The following is a 20368-nucleotide window of genomic DNA, read 5'->3' as shown; positions in this document are numbered from 1 at the left end:
TAGCTTGTGCTAAAGACGTGAAGAAACCCCAGAACAAAACAAGGAAGACTGTTGTGGGCACAACAGGGAGATGTTTTTTTGTTGTAGGGTGATGTATTCTGCCTATGAAATGCAACATTCAGAAAGCCTCTTGAACTAGTACAGAGGGAATACTAGCTTTTACTTTGCCTTTTCTCCTATTTTGAACTTTCCTACTCTATATTATATACCATTCTTGAGTCTTCCTACTTAAATGTCTGTTACTGTGCTGAGATTAGCATAATAAACCAATTCTTTCATGAAGTAAATGCTATAATTTTTAATTGTCTCAGTCTGATGTCATTTCTTTTTTTTTGCCCAGAGCAGAATTTTATGGATGAACACAATTTTTAAACACAAAGGAAGACCACACAACCCAGTTTTCATCAAAAAAGGCAATAAAAGTCTGTGGCGTCATTCATGTTCTGTTATATGTAAAAATTTCATCAAAAGGGACTGCAAGAAAGGAAAAAAAGTAAAATGTAAAGAAAGAAGATGCAAAAACCAAACCTGAGCTCTGAGGTTGATGGTAGACAGTGGAAATTTTGTAGCCAAACTGTAGCCTATTAATGGCTGCTTGGATTCTGACTCTCGAGATCACAGAAGGGAAGAATGACTGCAGCTTTTGAATACTATTGGAAAAATTCATAGCAAAACCAACTCTAAATGAGAAACAATGCCAGCATTAACATCCTACTAGAGAAAGCATTCGTCATAGTGAAACATGCCTGTGATAACACTTTACTGTCTGATGTCAAATATCCAAAATGTGAGACTGTTATGTTTTTCTGTGGTGTTACCACTATCCTTTGTTCAAGTCTTAGATGCTAGCTACATCTGAGGTCACAGTATGAAGTTTAAGTGCAAGTCTATAAAGGAGGTTGCACAGTGCAATCAATTATCTCACTCCAAAGTAATTCAGAATGGTGGCTGGCTTACATGCACATGGGTGTCTATATTCATGACCAACCTGGAGGGTAGCTGAAAGACTCTCAAGAGTCTATGAAGTCTTGCGTGTAACAGGAATGGTGGAAAAGTCAAACATTTTGTAAAAAACATAGTGAAAATTGGCCACATTAACATAGTGAAACAGACCGTGAAAATTGAGTAATGTATATATCAGTGTGTGTGTGTATGTGTGTGTGTTTATACATATATTTTTCACAATAAATCAGCTAAGTTTTAAATTCAAAAAGCAGAAGACTTGAGCCCCTTGTGACACTTATTTAATTCTTTTCAGGGATGTTCTCCTGTAACAACAGTTGGCGCTGCTTTCAAAAGTGTTATTGGAGCTCCAATAATATGAGTATTTCCCAGACAGGACAGTATACAGAAGTCTTTCTGAGACAATTCCAAAACATGCATAAAATGTTGTCAGTTTACTATGCTATAGTTAAGTACTTGCTTGATTTTTTTAAACATTATTTATTTATATATATTCCTAAGGAAAGCAGTGAGAAAAGGCTGTAGAACATATGTGTCCATAGATCATAGACTCATAGAATCATTAAGGTTACAAAAGACCCCTAAGATCATCTGGTCCAACCATCGACACATCACCACCATGCCTGCTAAACTATGTCACTGCCACATCTATTCTTTTCTTGAAGACCTCCAGAGGCAGTGAATCCATCACTTTCCTGGTCAGCCTGCTCCAAGGCTTCACCACTCTTTCTGAGAATAAACTTTTCCTAACGTGGATCTCCCGTGGTGCAATGTAAGGCCGTTACCTCTCATCCCTATTCCTAGTTACCTGGGAGAAGAGGCTAATCCCAATCTTGCTACAACCTCCTTTCAGGTAGTTGGAGAGACTGGTGTGTCCTCTGCACCTTCTCTTCTTTAGACTGAATAATCCCAGTTCCCTTGGCCACTCCTCATAAGATTAGTGCTCCAGACCCCTCACCAGCTTTGTTGCCCCTTTTTGGTTGTGCTTCGGTGCATCCGTGTATTTCTTGTAGTGAGAGACCTCACTACTACTCAGTACTCGAAGTGTAACCTCACCAGCCTCATTTAGAGGGGAACGATCACCTCCCTAGTCCTGGTAACTATGCTATTTCTGATACTAACTAGGATGTTTTTATCTTCTTGACCACCTGGGCACAGGTCCTTTTCCTCCACGCAGCTTGCTCGACGCTCTACCCCAAGTGTGTAGTGTTGCGTGGTGTTGTTTTGACCAATGTGCAGGGCCCAACACTTGGTCTTGTTGAAGCTCATACAGTTGGCCTCAGCCTCCATCCAACCTAACCAGATCCCTTCATAGAGTCTTCTTGCTCTCAGGTAGATCATTGCTTCTTCCCAGCTTGGTGTCATCTGCAAACTTACTGAGGGTGTACTCAATCCCCTCGTCCAGATCTTCAATAACAGTATTAAATAGAGCTGTCCCCAATGCTGACCCTTGAGCAACACTACTTGTGACCAGTTGCCAGCTGGATTTGAATCCATTCATACCCACCCTCTGGGTCTGGCCATCCAGCCTTTTTTTTTTTTTTTTAACTACGTGAAGAGAGTACCTGTCCAAGCCATGGGCTGCCACCTTCTCCAGAATACTGTGGGAGACAGAGTCAAAGGCTTTATGAAAGTCCAACTAGGCTACATATGCAGCCTTTCCCTGCGTGCACTCATCTTCATCACAGATCTTCATCACTGATTGGGTGATCAAGACTGTGGGGGAGAGCATGTCAAATGTCTAAACAACATTTGTATTCTAAAAATGCCCATTCAAGGCAGGTTCAGGGATTCAGAGTTGGTCTTTTTCAGAGTACAGCACAAACTAAAAGGCTTGGTCCGGAAATATGAAGTGCTGCAAACTTCTGATACTTGCATCCCTGCATAATAAGGCTATTTTATTTAGTAGAATGCTTTTTGGTTTTTGTTTGTGTTTCAGTAGTGTGCAAGTTCAAGTTTTCAATACTTGTAGGAGTATACAAATAAAATCTGTCCTGCTCTCTGAAAATGTAACTTATATATTCCTTGTATTTAAATGAAGCATACTGAAAAAGTGAAAAAATGTGTCTTTTTTTTTTTTTTTTTTTAACATAATCAGCAGGAAGAAAAAGAATGCTGGTTATTTTTATACATAATATATACTTAACCAATTCCTGCCGTGTTATCAAATATGATACACGTAGCTGTTGTGGGGAGTGGAGTAAAAGAAGCTCCTTGCTGCTACTGAGTTAAAGAAAACTCCCTGTTCTTCAGGAAGTGGCACTGCTGCAGTAGTCCTTTTCAGGCAGTAGAGTTTGATTAGGTGTGAGCTGTATCCTCTGTCAGTGTGACAATGACGTGGTAGTGTCATCTCAGTAGAAATATTTGTGATAGTCACTGTGTACTCATCTTACTGATCAGTCAGACGTTGCCTATAAGACTTCTGCAAGCTGTCCGTAAGACTTTCACTAGAAATTAGAAATATATTTTCTAGTTTTGTATTGAAGTCTAGGCCTTGTAGGAATTCTTTACCAGTCATTCTTTAATAATCTTCCATGATATCCATGACCTACAGCTATTTATTTATTCATTATAAAATCGACTTTTTTGAATCTACTGACTTTTGCAAACAAGTGGAACAAGTAGGGCAATTGGAGATAGGATAACTGTGCTCTCATTGTTAAGAGTAGGATTTGGGTTCCTATTCTGTTGTTCACATGTTACTGAGTTGTGATGCAAGGTTAGGACTCAAGTCCTCAGATGACCATGCTGCAAATGTACTACAAGTACATTTTGGAAAGCTGTCTCAAAACAATCATAAGAATGCCATACTGATGTACATGACAACGGCAAAACCAGAATATGATAACTGGCTATCGTGTACTTTGCCTGCTTAAAAACCAACCAACTAAACAAAAAAACCTCATGCAACTCTTGAAGCGTTAAAACTGGGAGCATACAGAAGTTCCTGTGGGTTCTTCAAGGATCATAGGATTTGTTAATGTTGACTGAAGCAAGGAAAGCAATACAATGTTTTATTTTTCTAGCACCTTTAGAACAACGTAAACTAGTAAAGCAGAGCTAACATGGCTAGGAAACCTGGAAGTGAGCTAAGGATGACTCGTATGAAGTATGACATCTTTTCTCAGAAGACTGAAAGATTAAATCAAAGATTATCATAATCAGTAAGGTCAGAAAGATACATAAAAAAACAAAACAAAACAGTGAAGTTAGTTGGAAGCCTCACAGAACTACTTTAATGAGATAAGGATCACATTGTGACTGTTTGAAATGCTTCTGTTATAATAATTCTTATTTCTCATCTTCTATATGTCAGTTAAATGTATCTGTTTGTGAAATCCTATTTCTTTTCTGCTTGCTTAGCTGATCCATAGTGCATATTTCTACGGTGATTGTGGTGGGGGAGTGCTGTCATAGTTTAAGACCAAGTGACAGTGCAGAGACCAAACTGACCTGGTTGCCAAAACACTTCTATCACACATGCATGTTATTTTTCAAAGTAGACAACTTTCCTGTTTAGTGATGCACTCTGGTTCATGATGTGCTCCTTAAGAAAAGTTGTGAGAGTCAATATTGTGGTTACAACTCTACAACGTGTAATCCTGGTGCAGGATTACAGGGTCCCCTGAGTTCTGTCCCACTGTAACTTTGGATGCTGGCACTTACTGGACTGGGGAGGGAATACTCAGTTCTCATTTGACCTGTTCAGGTTCGCTTCGGGACTAACAATTTCCACTCTTCTGAGTAGAATTAAATGCTTTATTCTTATGCCTGCTAAGAGGATAAAGAATCATCCAAGCTTAAACAATAGAAGCTGGAAAATAGAAATTGGAGTAGTAGTACAGTGAGAATTGTCCTTGTTAGTTGTATATTACAGATTGGCATTTATTTGGCCTCTGACTCCTAAAGTTGTTTAGGGTGAGTTCAGTATACTTCGTTTCTCGTACTCCTAGTTCTGATATGCTTGTATGCTTTTTTACCCTTTGCCTTCGTTGCTATCCAAGGCTGTAACATGAAATAGGTAGAGAAAGAACTGATGATACTTCTTTTCATCTGAGAAGCTTACATGGTGACTGGTTAATCCCTCATTGGAGTTTGGCCTGTGTCTACTTTATAGAGAGACTTAATGGGAACAGCTAAATGGGAGTGTAATATTTACTTGAGTAACAAGTAGCTTTTGTTGTCATTTTACTGCTTATATATATATATATATATATACATATATATATATGTGTATATACTTGTATCAAAGTTGGTTAGAAGGAAGAGGCTATTTGAAGTATTAGGAAAGAGGTGTCAGAATTTTTTGCTAAGTATCCTAGCCAGGCAGGATATGCTATGTAATTTAATTTGACTGATACTTTTAAGATAATTCCAATTTACAGGTAAGAATGTGTAGTCTAAAAACTCATATCCATTCCCAGTAGATATGCTCTTACTGTCTGAGAGCAGGGCTTTTCTACCTTTGCTTACTCTGATTTTTCTTTTGGTGTGGTTTTATTTCAGTGGGAGGAGCCATTTTATCAGGAAAAAAAAAACTGTTGAAAGATGCACCAGATCTTTAAACCCCTGTACCCTCCTCCAAAAGGTGGATTTGTTTTCTGTAACATCTCTTGGTATTTCACTCAAGATATTTGCCGTGAACTCCAACCACATTAGGCTGGAATTCAGTTTGCATTTCGGCAATAACCTGAGTGATTTTCTATTCTTACAGTCCTTGGTGTATTTCATCATAACTTATTCTAAACTGGGATTAGATTGGGTTTAATTACTTTAGGTAGGTAATGTAGATTATAGCAGGTGAGAAGTGAGAAGCCGTAGGGAAGGCATTGTTTGTGTTTCTTAAGCTCTGTGGAATAAGTTGTCCAAACAACATGTAGAAGAATAATTTTACTATCACTGTTCTGAACAGTCTTTTGTGGTTTGGAAAAATACTGAAGCACAAAATGGATGTTAAAAATGTTTAATCTGAAGAAGCTGAGTATCTTTTTAAATATAGCGTTAGTAAGTAACAAAAGTTAGAAAATGTGTGAATTTGTTAAGAAACTGTCTTGCAATCTATTACAGTATTTCTCTTGAGAGGATAGCTCCATCTTAATACACGCAAAAATGTAACATTTAAATTATATGACAAGTTTTGATTGTAATTTAAATCTCTCTCTGGATTTGTTTGCAGCTTGATTGACAAGTTGAATTAATCAGGTTGATTGTTGTCTTTTTTTTTAGACATTATTTGATAATCAAATCAATGCCTCAAAAAAGGAAGAATCAGAAAGTGTTAATAAAAATGACACTTCAAAGAAGATGTCTGTTGAGCGAGTTTATCAGAAAAAGACTCAGCTTGAACATATCCTCCTCCGTCCAGACACCTATATTGGATCAGTTGAACCTTTAACTCAGGTAAGTTTCATTAAGTTAATTGTCTTCGTATCTTTTGTTATTTTAATGAGGAAATTACTGTTACTGCTACTGAAAATATTGTTCAGAATTCATAGAATTGCTCAGGTTGGAAAAGACCTTAAAGATCATCAAGTCCAACCACATCCTAACTGGATTACCCTAACTAACAGCTGTCCACTAAATCATGTCCCTGAGCACCACATCCAAATATCTTTTAAATACATCCAGAGTTAGTGACTCAACCACCCCTTGGGGAGCCTAGTCCAGTGCTTAACAACTCTTTCAGTAAGTGAGTTTTTCCCGATATCCAACCTAAACTTCCCCTGGTGCAAGTTACGGCCATTCCCTTTCATCCTGTCGCCTGTCAGCAGTGAAAAGAGACCAACCCTGCTCTCTCTGTAAGCACCTTTCAGATAATGGAATAAAGCAATAAGGTCTCCCCTCAGCCTCCTTTTCTCCAGACTAAACAGCTCCAGTTCCTTCAGTCACTATAAAACTGTCATGCTAAAAATTATAATTAAGTTTGTCCACATGTGTAAGAGCTATAGAATGGTTTGGGTTGAAAGAGACTTGGAAGATATCTAGTCCAGTCGCCCTTCCAAGGGCAGGGACATTTTTCAGTTGATCAGGCTGCCCAAAGCCTCATCCAGCACAACCACAAACACTTCCAGGGAGGAGGCATCCACAACTTTTCTAGGCACCTTATTCCATTGTCTTGCCACCCTCATAGAGAGGTATTCTTCCTTATATCCAGTCTGAATCTACCCTCTCTTAGTTTAAAGATATTGCTCAACTTCCCAATTGCTCAACATCTTGAGCTGATTGCCAACCTGACAGAAAGCTAATCCAGCAGAAGGGAGATTTTTTTTTTTGGTGGTTTTATGAGCTGAATTTGACTCATCAGTCAAGGACTAAGCAGCAGGACCATGCCACCAAACAAAGGGAAGCTTAGAACCAAGTAGCAGAAAGTAGATGGTGAGGACAGTGGGAAAGAAAGAGAGTACCTGTTACAAGAAGCTTCGTTTCTCATTTGACTACAAACGAGGTAATAAAAGAGGAAAGAAAGGTTGTTGGAAGAATTTTGATGGCAAGTTTCAATAAGCTTTGTCTGCTAATATTTCTAACTTAAAGGATTTGGACATGGAAACAGTGTATGCTTATGTCACCAGAGGAGCTCTGAATATTCAGTGACTAGTGAATGGTGGTAAACACACAGATGTATTTTTGGTGCAACCCTTAATTTTACTGATACAATTCTGTTTGGATAGAATCATTTCCTGTATTTGTGAGATATGCTTCCTCCCATTGTCCATGGTTGAGAGAAGCAAGCCCTGAAAAACCATCCTTGACTGCTCAATTGTATGTTATATGATATATTTAAAAATGAAACAAACAAAAAAAACATTTACATTTCCATCAAATGAAGTACCGTTTATCAGGTACCTTCCTTGGATGTCTCCTTTGGGAAAGCTTGAACGTGTATTTCTTAAAAGCTGTTATCAAAAGTGAAAGCCAGAGGGTGTACATTGGAGAGTTTGTTTTATTTGCTGTTTATTTATTGTTGTTTTATTTGCTACGTTCTCCTAGTGTCTGATTCTGAAAGTTCTTCATACTACTGTCTGAATAATAAACTGTTGGACCAGTACGGCAATCACAATAACTGTCTCTGCTTATTCTCCAGTTAATTGCTTGTGTTTGCATTGCTACATATAGACTGCAGCAAGTGTTTATGTGGCATATGGGTGAATTAGATCAATATATTTCAATTTTTAAAAGCATTTGGAATAGTGCATCTAGTAGGTAAATCTCAATCCTTACATTACCATTTAGATTACACCTATCAGCTCCCTTCAAAAAGAATCACAATAGCTGTATGATGCATAAAAATTATGAGGAAAATTAAAGAACACAGTGCTGCTTTGTGAATAATTTTAGTTGTGTGAACTCAAAATAAAATGGCAGAATTACCGTATAACCATTTTGTGTGAAAAATATGGCTGAAGACTAAATTCAATCGATTAAAAAATGGAAATAAATTTGATAAAGAAATTAAGAATAAAGCTAAATACTGTATCTAGATACAGGTATCATTTTGTTCAGGAAAAATTATTATAGTTACGGTCAGAAATTTACGGCTGTTAGAGTACACATGGGTTTGTTACCAATGCCCATTTTGTCATTAACTTCTACTATTTCTTCAGTTGACGAATCCTAGAATCCACAGTTTTTCTATGTATATATGATTAACAGTTTTTCAGTGTTGGTATTTAGCATGTGTTTTTGTTGAAATCTACATGATTTATAATCTATGATCATAATCTATGATTTATTCTTTTTCTGCTTTATTAATGTAAGTGCTTCAATTACTGGGCTTTCAAGTGGAAGTTTGATTTTATATAAAATTTTGAAAAGCACACTAGATTTCTAGTTGATGATTACCGTTTTCAAAGTAAAATGTCATCATGTTATTGGTTCTCCAAGTTTGTTAAAAGCTTGAATGGGGTGGTGGTAAGGTGCAATTTAGAATATGTACAGAGAACAGAGATGTGAGTAAGAAAAAAACTGTATCATGTTTGTGAATCATAACTCTAAGAAAAATAAGACTGACACGTAAACAACCTTTGTGTCATGTGAATTCTCTGTAAGATCACAATGCATTATTTAGGGGTTAATGTTACATGCCATGAACCTTGTAGAGCTGTGTGCCTTAGGTTTATCCTTTCTGTTTCTAGTTTTAGTCAAGAATTCTTTCTCTGTGTTGTAATGTTCTGATCTAGTTGCCAAATGGCAAGGTTCTGAGAAGAGGAAATGCTGTCCATTTAACTTAAAGTTTAAAGGGGAATGGGAAGAATGTGAATGTGTCTGTAACTGAGTCTAAGCATCACTTAAAAAGATGAGATGTTGTAGAAAAAGTTACAACTCCTGGTATATATTAATAGAAGCATTCACTGGGTTTTTTTTTTATCTTTCTGTGAAGTCTAGCTTATTACTTTTGTACCAGCTAAAATTATAGTGATGGAGTTAAAAAATACTGATTTTATTTGCTGAAATGTTAAGTATGAATATTTTTGTTTTGAGACCAGGAGAGCATATATTTATATCTTCTATTTTTTTACATGTAGTTAATGTGGGTTTATGATGAAGATGTCGGAATGAATTGCAGAGAGGTTACCTTTGTCCCTGGCTTATACAAGATCTTTGATGAAATCCTTGGTATGTATAACAATGTTTTAGCATTATAAAGTACACATTATTCTGAGAACTCTCAAGGCATTTTAATTTGCATCTAGTTTTAAATCACAGACTTAAGAGATCCACTGAAATTCAATGCATGGAAGTTTTAGTGCATGCCAGCACTGTAGAACAGTTTAGAATAGGGAAAGAGTGTTTTCAGCTGAACCTGCAAGAAAGTATTACTGTTGGTAACAAAATGTCCAAACTAGGTCATTCCTTATGATCAATATAATCACAAGATATTTTAATGTACTAGGTTGTTCAGGCTAACAGTTTTGTGTAACATACGAAAGAAGACTATTTTTCTGGAAGACAAATGAAAGTTATTAAAGTTAAGTTATATTATCATCTCATAAATCAGCTTATGATATTCTCTTTGTGGCAAATACACATTAAAGCCTGACCAGCTGTAGAGTAATGCTATGTCTGAACAGTGTGCTGTCTGCTGAACCAATATTTTAGGTTAATTGACTTTATTCTTTTGAATAATGAGTTTTTATAAAGTTAAGTGTAAGGATTGGCAGGCAAACATCATGAACTTAGAGGCTATTGAAGTCAGTGGAAAATTTATCTTGACCTTCATTGGGTTCAGAAGCATATGCACATCTACAAATCTGTGGTTTACACTATTGCTGTTTTCAAGGTAGTATCTTGGCCAGTTGGAAAAGAAGGATTTTGGTTGGCTGTTTTTTCACTCATTCCCTAATATGAGAAATATGAGACTGAATACTTTCATCACTTATTTTTCTGCCCCATAAATGGAATTTGCAGGTTTTTCACAGTTTCACATTGTCCCATTCAAAAGGAAAATTGCTATCATGTCATTATTGTAGTACTGTATGGCTTATTGCTTCTTTATGTTTGCTGTTCCAAATATGGTTTGAGAGATAGGGTCAGTGTAATAACATGGTGAAAATTGGACTGTAGCTGTGCATGCTTTTAAATGAAATACTTGTAATGTTTTTAGGAAATAATTCAAAATATCTGATAATATATGGAAATCCTTACAGCCTATTAAGATACCTTATGTTTACTGGATTCTTCATATCCCTTGCTGTTAGAGGGTTTAATTTTGTCTGTTTTGTGAGTGATAAGACAAATGTTGAATATGATTTGAATGTTTTCTAATTTCTACTGTTTGTAGTTAGCATACATTGGAGTACAATTTAGTTAAATTGCAATCAAATATTAACCTCCAGTTATCCTTTTGGTTCTAAATTGTGTAAAATGAGATTAGTTATGAATCTCACAAAAACTTTAGAGAAAACTTTCTGGTATCAAAGCACTTCTTAATGGATGTGACTTCATTGGGATTGGATTTTACTGTTAAAATTGTGCATCTGATCATGCATATTATTTTCTAGGATTTTTTATATATGGCGTAGTATGTGTGATAAATATCCAAAGAAGTGCAGCAAAAGATGAATGAAGTGCTCAGTATGTTAAGAATAGTGGAAGAACAAGCTCACAAAATACATATTTATTTCTGTGGTAGTTTAAATGCTAGAAATAGAATTAGTAATTAAAAAAACAAAAAAAGAAAAAGAAAAATACCTTCTTATAGATACTTGATCTTATTTTCTGATGCCAGTAATAAGATAGAAAGTATATAAAAAGTTACCTGATTAAGAAATACCTGGACCCTTGTAACTTCTGGTGGAGTGTGTATATTTTACAAATCAAACAATTATTGTTACCAGAAAGTGTTGATTTATTACTTCTTTTCATAGTAAATGCCGCTGACAATAAGCAGAGGGACAAGAATATGACCTGTATTAAAATATCCATTGATCCGTAAGTAAAAGCATGCTGTCATTTACTTTCCCTGCCTGGACTACTGTAGTTTTGATTTGTACAAGTGATTTTCCTAAATGAATATGGATATTTTTGAAACAAAAATAATCTTTTTGGAATTATTTTCACCAGCTTCATATTTTAAGACTGAAAGGTTTTTAAGATTGAGAGTGGTTAGCAGTAATTGCTACCATTATAAGTTTATAGTAATTTGCTTTCCAAAACCACAAACCTACTGTTTGATTGAATGAGACTTAGAAGATTATAAAATCCATGATTATATGAAAGCTTGCCAATATATAACTGTAACCAGCAAGGTTACATATAAATCATAAATACCAACCTTAAGATTCTGTACCTCCTGAACTTGCATGTTAACTCCTTCAGCACAAGGATAAGGTTATGTTTATGTTAGCTGTATCTCACTGAAACTGCAGATTGCGAATATGTCATTACGACTGTTTTTCCTAGTTTAAAACTTGAAATGAAGAGATACTTTGTAATTAGAATTAGTTAAATACTTAGCGATTGGATTCCCTTGGTGCACCTTTTTAGTTACATTTAAATGAATAATTAATATTTTGGAGACCTAATTTCCACACGTAATCTGTGGGATAAATATGCTGAGAAGTCATTGTTGTTCACGTTTTCAGTGCAGTGTCAGTTTCTGTAGTCCAAATTGCTTTTGTCGTGAAGTAGGAGGGAAATGTTAGTGATATACCTGTAATCTATCACGATTTTGAACTCTCTGATATTATAATACAGGAACACTACAAGTGTTAACAATGCCAGATTTTGAGGAATTTTGGTATTGATGCATACAATAAATTACAATTTTTATCATTAGTGGAGAATAAGTTTTAAAAAGAATAAAATTTGGTTTTGTCTGAGTGGACCTCTATGAAAGCTATAAAGCTATAACTCTAACTTAAGTGTAATTCTGTCCCAGAACCTTGGGATTCTGTTGGAGATCATAATGACAGTGAACACTGTTCAAAGAAATTTTGGGGGGATTATTTTAATGATATAAAATACTGTCATGTGGGCAGTGATGCTTCTCCTTAGACATATACTAAGCATAAAGAACTGTTTTTTATGATGAAAACTGTTAAAACTGTGAATAGAGGTAATAAGAATATGGTGTTTGATTGTAGTTTATGCAGTTATTGAAGCATGTAAGATGTTTGCAAGGAGTCTTTTTTTAGGATTACATTAATTGGCTTAATGTCTTTCTTTACTGTTTTGTAGAGAGTCAAACATTATCAGCATATGGAATAATGGAAAGGGTATACCAGTTGTGGAACACAAAGTAGAAAAAGTGTATGTTCCTGCTTTAATCTTTGGGCAGCTGTTAACATCTAGCAACTACGATGATGATGAGAAAAAAGTTACAGGCAAGACTATTTAACTTACTTTGTTTTATTCAGTGAAACGAGTTTGTTCATCAGTGTGCTTTCTCCTTTTACTTTTTCTACTCCTTTTCATAATGGGCGATCACTTAGTCACCATTACCAGAGTTCTTTGTTAGAATTTTTTTTTTTAATAAAAATGTTTACATAAAATTTTACATTTGCATATTTACTGTCAATAATCATTGCTCAATAAAAAAAATCCATTTTAATTATATCGTATGCAAGCATTAAAACCTTTATGCTGTTGAAATGAAGGAAAGAATCATTTCAATAAACTAACGTGTGATCTTATATCCTAATTATGAAGTAACTGTAATTTAGATCATGAATCGGAGTTCTTTTTTATCCTACCTAAAGTCATCACGACATGGGCTAAGATATATTTAGCCCATATTGTGATGACTTCAGAAATTTCTTTTCAGAAAGTGTACAGTAATGAATTGATTGTATTTGAAGATTTATATAGTGTATTAGAAATTCCTCTGAGTTTCCAGGGAAATAAAGCATAATTTCAGTCAATTAATGGGGTTTGACTGTGAGTTGTTGCCAGGAAGAGGTGAGCTAACTTCTTTACCCATGAACTTCCATTCCCTCTGCTTCTCTTCTGTCAGACCTAGTGAGTGTGTGGTTATGGAATGAGTTGTCTCTGTATGTTTGTTGGTTTCCAGGTGTCTTGGGATGTTGAGGTTACTTGCCTTTCAGCAGGCAACTTCTAGATCAACATAAGGGAAGAGCAAAAGGCTCCTTCTTGAGGCAGAAGCAGTTCTATACCAGATTGTAGGTGATGTGAAACTGTAACTGGCAACCTTGGATAGCTCTTTACATGTGATCCAATTTTTATCTTACATAGGATCATTTTACTTCATCCACATACTCTCTGTGTATCATAAATAAAATTAAGCTATAGAAATGTACTGTATTTTATTTTTTCAGGTGGTCGTAATGGCTACGGCGCAAAACTCTGTAACATATTTAGTACAAAGTTTACAGTTGAAACTGCTTGCAAGGAATACAAACACAGCTTTAAGCAGGTATGGAAATAGTCTCAGTTTTTTTCTCTTTTCTGTAGTTATAGCATTCAAACTTAGCACTTTTTCTATATTTCATAAATTGAATCATGAACATTGAAAAGTAAAGGACATATGGGTGATGCAGACCAGATTTATTCAGTCAGTTAAATTGGTATTTCCGCATACTAGGATTTAGTACAGTGTTTCGTTTTGGTTTTGTGGGTTTTTTTGTTTTGTTTTGCTTTGGTTTGGTTGTTTTGTTTTCTGTGAGTAATATTTTTACTGGAAGTATTAGGTGACTAAAAATGAAAAATTTCTGCTGTTAAAACTGAGATTTATCCACATGTAGGTGAAAAAGAATGTTTAATTGAAGCATCTTTTAGTTATTGTATGATTTGTCAGAAAATAATTCTACTTAGTTGTGTAAACATTAAAACAATTATCTAGATCATTTTATATATTGTCACAAAAAAGAATTTTTAATAAATAGGTCATGAATTACATCAGCATAGCTGTGTCAAATTGCTGTGTCAGAGCCCAATGAGTCTTCTTATGGGGACTAGTAAGCCTCTCTACAGAAGTGTGTAGTAGATGGCAATAAAGACCATGTAGCTAATTCACTTGTTCATTGGTTAGTTTTGTGGTGGGCTGTATTTACATTTGAATCGTGTCTGTCTATGTAAATGATCCCTATGTATTTACAGAAACCACAAATCTGCTGTCACCAAAACTTCTGCAAATCTTGGTAAAGCAATTAATTTTGTGTGTAACATTTTACCAGGGGAAACTTCTAAAAGGCACCCATGAAATTCTAGTTGTGTATAGCTATTGCAGCCCTAGCATAGCTGGAAAATGGAACAAAGGAGGTGGTTAACATCTTATATTTAAACTAATATCTAAAATGTTTTGTTTCCGAAGACTTGGATGAACAATATGATGAAGACTTCTGAACCCAAGATTAAGCATTTTGAAGGTGACGACTACACATGCATTACATTCCAACCAGATCTATCTAAATTTAAAATGGAAAAACTTGACAAGGATATTGTGTCCCTCATGACAAGAAGAGCATATGATTTGGCTGGGTCGTGCAAAGGAGTCAAAGTTATGTTGAATGGGAAGAAGTTACCTGTAAGAGCCTCTTTGAAATTATTTTAAGTAGATTGAGTATTTAATGTGAATAATAGTAATTGTCATCTGTATTGCTCATAGGTAAATGGATTTCGCAGTTACGTAGATCTTTACGTAAAGGACAAGCTGGATGAAACTGGAGTTGCACTCAAAGTTATTCATGAAGTCGTTAATGAACGATGGGATGTGTGCCTAACTTTAAGTGAAAAAGGATTTCAGCAAATCAGCTTTGTAAATAGTATAGCTACCACAAAGGTGAGTAGCTGTAGATACATTAAGTAATAAAAATGATAACGATAAAAATATGTGCCTAGTCAGACATTAAAAAAAAAACTGGGTTCCTAAAATAGGTGAGATAATCTTTTGCATGAGAGGATCTGACAAAGCAATTGAATGCAAAATACAATCATAGCAGTATTTCTGAATATGTTCTAGTTCTTAAAATACTAATAATCATTATCATACTGATGTCTTACGTGAACACACCTGTTATTGATTAATGATAAATTGAATGAAACTGACTTCTGTTTAGTCAAAATACTTTATTCCTTCCTTTTCAACACATAGTAGTAAAATAATTCTGAAATTAAGGTTAAAAAAGAATAAGTACGAAGCACTTTGAAGCTGGTAGCAAGTTTTGTAGAGAAAAAAAAATGGCTTTTGATAGTTGTGAAAAATGGCTTTCCATTTATTTCTTTATGATGTATAAAACTGGCCTGAAATGTTGAGATTAGGTTTGTTTCATCTTTGTTTCTACATAAAAGATCTATGTGTTCTCTGTTCTTATTAGCAACTACAGAAGTAGCAAATGTTACCGTAGCAAATCTTCAGTTATGACAAGCAAGGAATGTGTTCAACATACTAAAGTACAGTCTTTGTGCTTCTCTGGTAGTGGGGGTAGTCAGGCACTGAGGCAATCACCTGAAATCGATTAGCATAACTCATTTATTCCAGTGTAGTATGGCTCAAGTTAAGATACCTGGGATTCACCAAGGTGAAAGTCTTTGCTGATTTTTACTGTTCAGTATGTACACCTGATGAGTGACTGACCTACAAAGAGTCAAGTAATTCTATTGATTTGTGAGACTGTTTTTAGAGAACCTTAACCATGTGTTTCCCAGGAAGATTAGAATGACAAGAATTTGTATTCAGGCACTTAATAATCACTCCTTGCTCAAATCTCAGAGAGAGTCAAACAAGAAAATTCTAATGGTAGCACAAGGGTTTAATAAGCCCCAGAGGTTGCAATAAATAGGGTCCCTAGTCTAGGCACAGAAATATTAGTGTTCATTTTGGAGGTAGGTTATATGTAGTCAGTGTTTAGGTGGTATATAATTTTTACTATATAATTTCCTTCACTGTCATTTTCAGTGTAGGTGAACTAATGTTCAGTGCCAAGGGTAATGAATTGTTTCAGTGAAGAATACTTACTTTTTAAATGTGCATTTTAATTAAATGTTTATCTGATGCTACTCAAAACATGGGATAGCGAACATATCTGGTAATTAAAAGGTTAAAACTTAGTTCTAATTCAGGCCAACTTATGCAACATAAAGAAGAAAAACAGCATGATCTTAGTGAGGCATATCATACCTTTATGAAGATGGTGGCTATGTGGAGAAACCTTTAATGTATGGTATCAGATTAAGAACATATATTGGGAAAAATGAATACTTATTGACTGCGAAGTAAATATATTGCATACACGTACTCAAAGGATAATGAATGTGACTCCTTTGGATCAATTTTCATCCATCATACAGTTACACATGCACATTATAATCATTTGTTAAGAAAATTCATAGAAAAAGTACTGTGTATTCTTCAAAGGTAAGTGTTGTAATTTCTAGTTTTTCCCACTCTTCCAATCCATGCCTTATGTGTGTCACTGGATGTGGAATGTTCGGGCCGGTGAACCACCTCACCAGCAATTGATGTGCATCTACCCACTGATGAGACATAATGGCTAGTAACTAACTGCGTCAACTACCTGTTCCCTTATCTGCTAACAGGTGAGGAGCTCATTTCAGCTGTTTTTTGGTTATTTATCACTGTTTGCTGAAAGCTTTTCATTTCTGTTTCTGGATAAATTTCACTCAGTGGTAACTTCCCTTCAACTGACAGGGGTTTTTTTTTGAGGGGTGGGTAGAAAGTCAGGCAGTATGGTGAGGCACAACTCCATTGTTTTGTTACTGTAAATTTGTTACTTTGATCAGGTCCCTATCTATTCACTATTTTGCCACAGAATTTGACTTCAGACTCTGAGGCTTGAAAGAATGCTTGTAGCTATTCTGGTTTTGCAGATAACCTTTCAGTGAGACTTGTGCCTAAACTAATTAAACCCTGTCTTCCCAAGTTCTCTATTCCAAATTGTAATTTTAGCAGAAATTGTAGTAAAGCTTCAGTTATTTACTTTCCAATCTAATGTCATTTTTAGTATGGCAGCACCACTGATTGTAATGCTAGTTATCATGTTAGTGGAAAAAATTTAGCTGGTATGGATGCAGTGCCAGATATTGGATGCAGGGAGCAGCCCAACCTGTTAAAATCTGCTGGAGTCCAGAAAGAAATTCAGGACCATAATAGAGCTCGCCATACAAATTTTTTTATGTGATGTAAAAAAAAAGATATAATGCAAAATAAAATAGGGATAAAATAGGGTTTACTTACATAGCTGATTCAGTAAGAACTTCAAATTTATAATTAGCTTCTGAATTTGTTGTTCTGAGTTTGTTGTATGAAAAATTTATCTGTTTATACAGTTTAAATATAGCTTACCTCAGAATTAATTGAAGCAGCTGATGACAGTATGAGTAGGATGCATATAGGAAACAGATTATGTTTCACTTTCAAGATTTTAGTTGCTTTCATCTTAAATTTTTAAAACAGATTCTACCATAATGACTACCTTCTGGGGAAGAAATTTGTAGTTACAGTTCTCTTTTTCATAATACATAGCCATAATAAACATTATTATAATAAACATCAGCCCTCTAGTTTTAGAGGCTATTTTTCTGTCTTGGATTAAAATTTACAGACAGTTGGGGCAGTTACAGGCTGTTATGCTTCTATAGTGGGTAAATGTGCCACCTACTGGTGAAATCGTTGAAAGGTTCCCAGCTTTGGGCTCTGAACATCCCTCACTCAGTGCTACACACTAAGAATGGACACAGGAATGGGGAACTAATAAAAACTAATATCTTCTAAGAACAAGAATTACTGGTAAGTAACCAGTTTTTGATATGCCAGCTGTTAGTTTTTCCAAAATATTCGAAGTGCTAAAAGTAGGCTTTTCTAATCCACTTCTACATACAGTGTTACACTGAAATAAGGTATATTAATGTAAGCATAAGTTTTTAGCAGTGTGATAAGTAGAATCATTGTATTTAAATTCACCATTCAAGTGTGGAATGTTTTTGAAATTCATCTTATGATTTTTTCCTGTGGTAGCTGAAACTCTGTCATCCATATCTGAATAAAAACATGGTTTTTTTTTGTTGTTTTGTTTTGTTTTCCAAAGAAATGTTGTGAAATGATATTGACAATTGAAAAACTACTTGTATGTATGCTGCTTCTAAGTCACAGTGGTGGTTTGCATTGCTGTTTAATAGATGGCTTTGAAAACTGACAGAAACTGTATATGGTTTCTTTGAAGTTGCAAGTACCAGTTTCTTCATATTAACCATCTTTAGCCATTTTTTCCTCCTCTCTTTTTTATTGTCATCTTATCCTTCTACATGAAGTTGAAAGCACAACTCCATTCTCTCCTGTCAGTCCAGCCACTTTGTCTTTTTCAGTCTTTTCAGATGACTCCTATCTCTTAAAATTCAAAACCCTAGCTTTCATTTTTGGCTTCCTTGTTGCTTGTTCTTTTTTTTTTTTTTTTTTTTCCCTCCCCGATGCTTTTTCTTTCTTCCTTTCTTCCTTTCTTCCTTTCTTCCTTTCTTCCTTTCTTCCTTTCTTCCTTTCTTCCTTTCTTCCTTTCTTCCTTTCTTCCTTTCTTCCTTTCTTCCTTTCTTCCTTTCTTCCTTTCTTCCTTTCTTCCTTTCTTCCTTTCTTCCTTTCTTCCTTTCTTTTTCCCATATTTTATTTCTTACTGTTTTGTACTTCCTCATTGCCATTGGAAAGCTTTCTTTCTCCTTGGTTCTTTTTGAAAAACAGCTTTAAAGGTTGGAGATATTATTTTAATTTGTTATCTCAGAATCAGTGTCTCCATAGATGTGGTTCCATTTTTCACCATAATGCAGATTAGTCTAAACAACGACCTTTAGTTTTTCTGCATTTTTGTAAGGCAGTAATCAATGTTAAGCAAAGGTGGTCTGTTAATAATATTGAGCTGTATTATAATGAGAGTTTTAAAACAGTGGTCTTGCAGAATACAGAGAAAAGAAAAAAGAAATCAAAAACAACAACCTAATCTAAGCAAGAATGAAGCCATTAATTCTCCATTCCCCTTTTTATTGTTTATTTCAGTGCAAGATGTTTCAGCCTTTCCAATAGTTTACAATGTTTCTTTTAATCTGGAAAGTTTTCGTTCAAGGAAATTATATGAACGCACTAACTTTTATTTGCTTGAAAGGATTCGAGTCAAACTTCTCTGAGAAAAGTTCTCTCCTGCTGATATTGTTTTCTCCCTTGAGATTCTATTCAAATTCACTGTGTTATGATCTACTTACAGCCATTTCTGTTCATCTGCTTTAGATCTCCTGCTAGTCTTACTGAACAGTGGCTTAAGATTCTTTTGTCCAGCTATTGCAAATTTCAGATCATTCAATAACTCAGTTTCTCTGAACTGGCAGCAGTCAGTCTGGTTCAGTTAGATCACTGTGTATGCTAATTCTGAAAGAAGTTTTAAAACTTGGCTGAGAGCTCTGATCTCCTCATATACCTCCTCCCTTTTTTTTTTTTTTTTTTTTTTTTTTTAGCAAGATGTGAAGGAAAAAACAGTACTGATAAGATTTTTTTACTCTCCAAGTAGTTTCTGCAAATATTTATCTTCTCTTAAAATACCAAGAGGAAACCCCAAATATATTTATTGCACTTGGAAGAAGAGAAGTTAACTTGACAACAGCATATGTTCCCAACCCATCTGTGCTAGGTGTTTATTTTCTAATACATTTTTTCCACTTCTGAAGACTATTATCTTTACAGACAAACAAACTGAGACTGTAGCCTTATCAGCAGCTGAACTGATCTAACCTGTCACCAAAAGAGGACACATCATCTTCTTTTCTTCTCTGTTCGCTTTGTACACATGCTGTAGCTGGATTCGGTTTCCCTTACATTGAGTTGAATTGATTTATGCTAGAATGTGGTAGCTGACAAAAACTTACTGGGGTGATTGGAACCTCCTGTTTTGTTATTATCAGTGTTATATCCTGAGAGAAAACAGTAGCTGCAAATGGCTCCTTCATGGGTTTCTTT

At 35.2% G+C, this 20368-nt stretch overlaps 1 protein-coding gene across 5 annotated transcripts in view; it reads left to right on the top strand.

Annotated features, from left to right (window-relative positions):
* Window positions 1-20368, top strand: part of TOP2B (topoisomerase (DNA) II beta) — a 61762-nt gene that overhangs the window by 9459 nt on the left and 31935 nt on the right. For all 5 annotated transcript variants that reach the window (NM_001397091.1, NM_001397090.1, XM_015281302.4 and 2 more), the window contains 7 exon segments: window positions 6190-6363; window positions 9486-9576; window positions 11328-11391; window positions 12640-12785; window positions 13737-13834; window positions 14732-14944; window positions 15026-15199. In NM_001397091.1, the coding sequence (NP_001384020.1) occupies window positions 6190-6363; window positions 9486-9576; window positions 11328-11391; window positions 12640-12785; window positions 13737-13834; window positions 14732-14944; window positions 15026-15199 (960 nt within the window).

The sequence above is a fragment of the Gallus gallus genome, chromosome 2 (genome assembly GCF_016699485.2).
Source record: "Gallus gallus isolate bGalGal1 chromosome 2, bGalGal1.mat.broiler.GRCg7b, whole genome shotgun sequence".
Lineage (NCBI taxonomy): Eukaryota > Metazoa > Chordata > Aves > Galliformes > Phasianidae > Gallus > Gallus gallus.
This window is presented reverse-complemented; position numbering and strand designations above follow the sequence as displayed.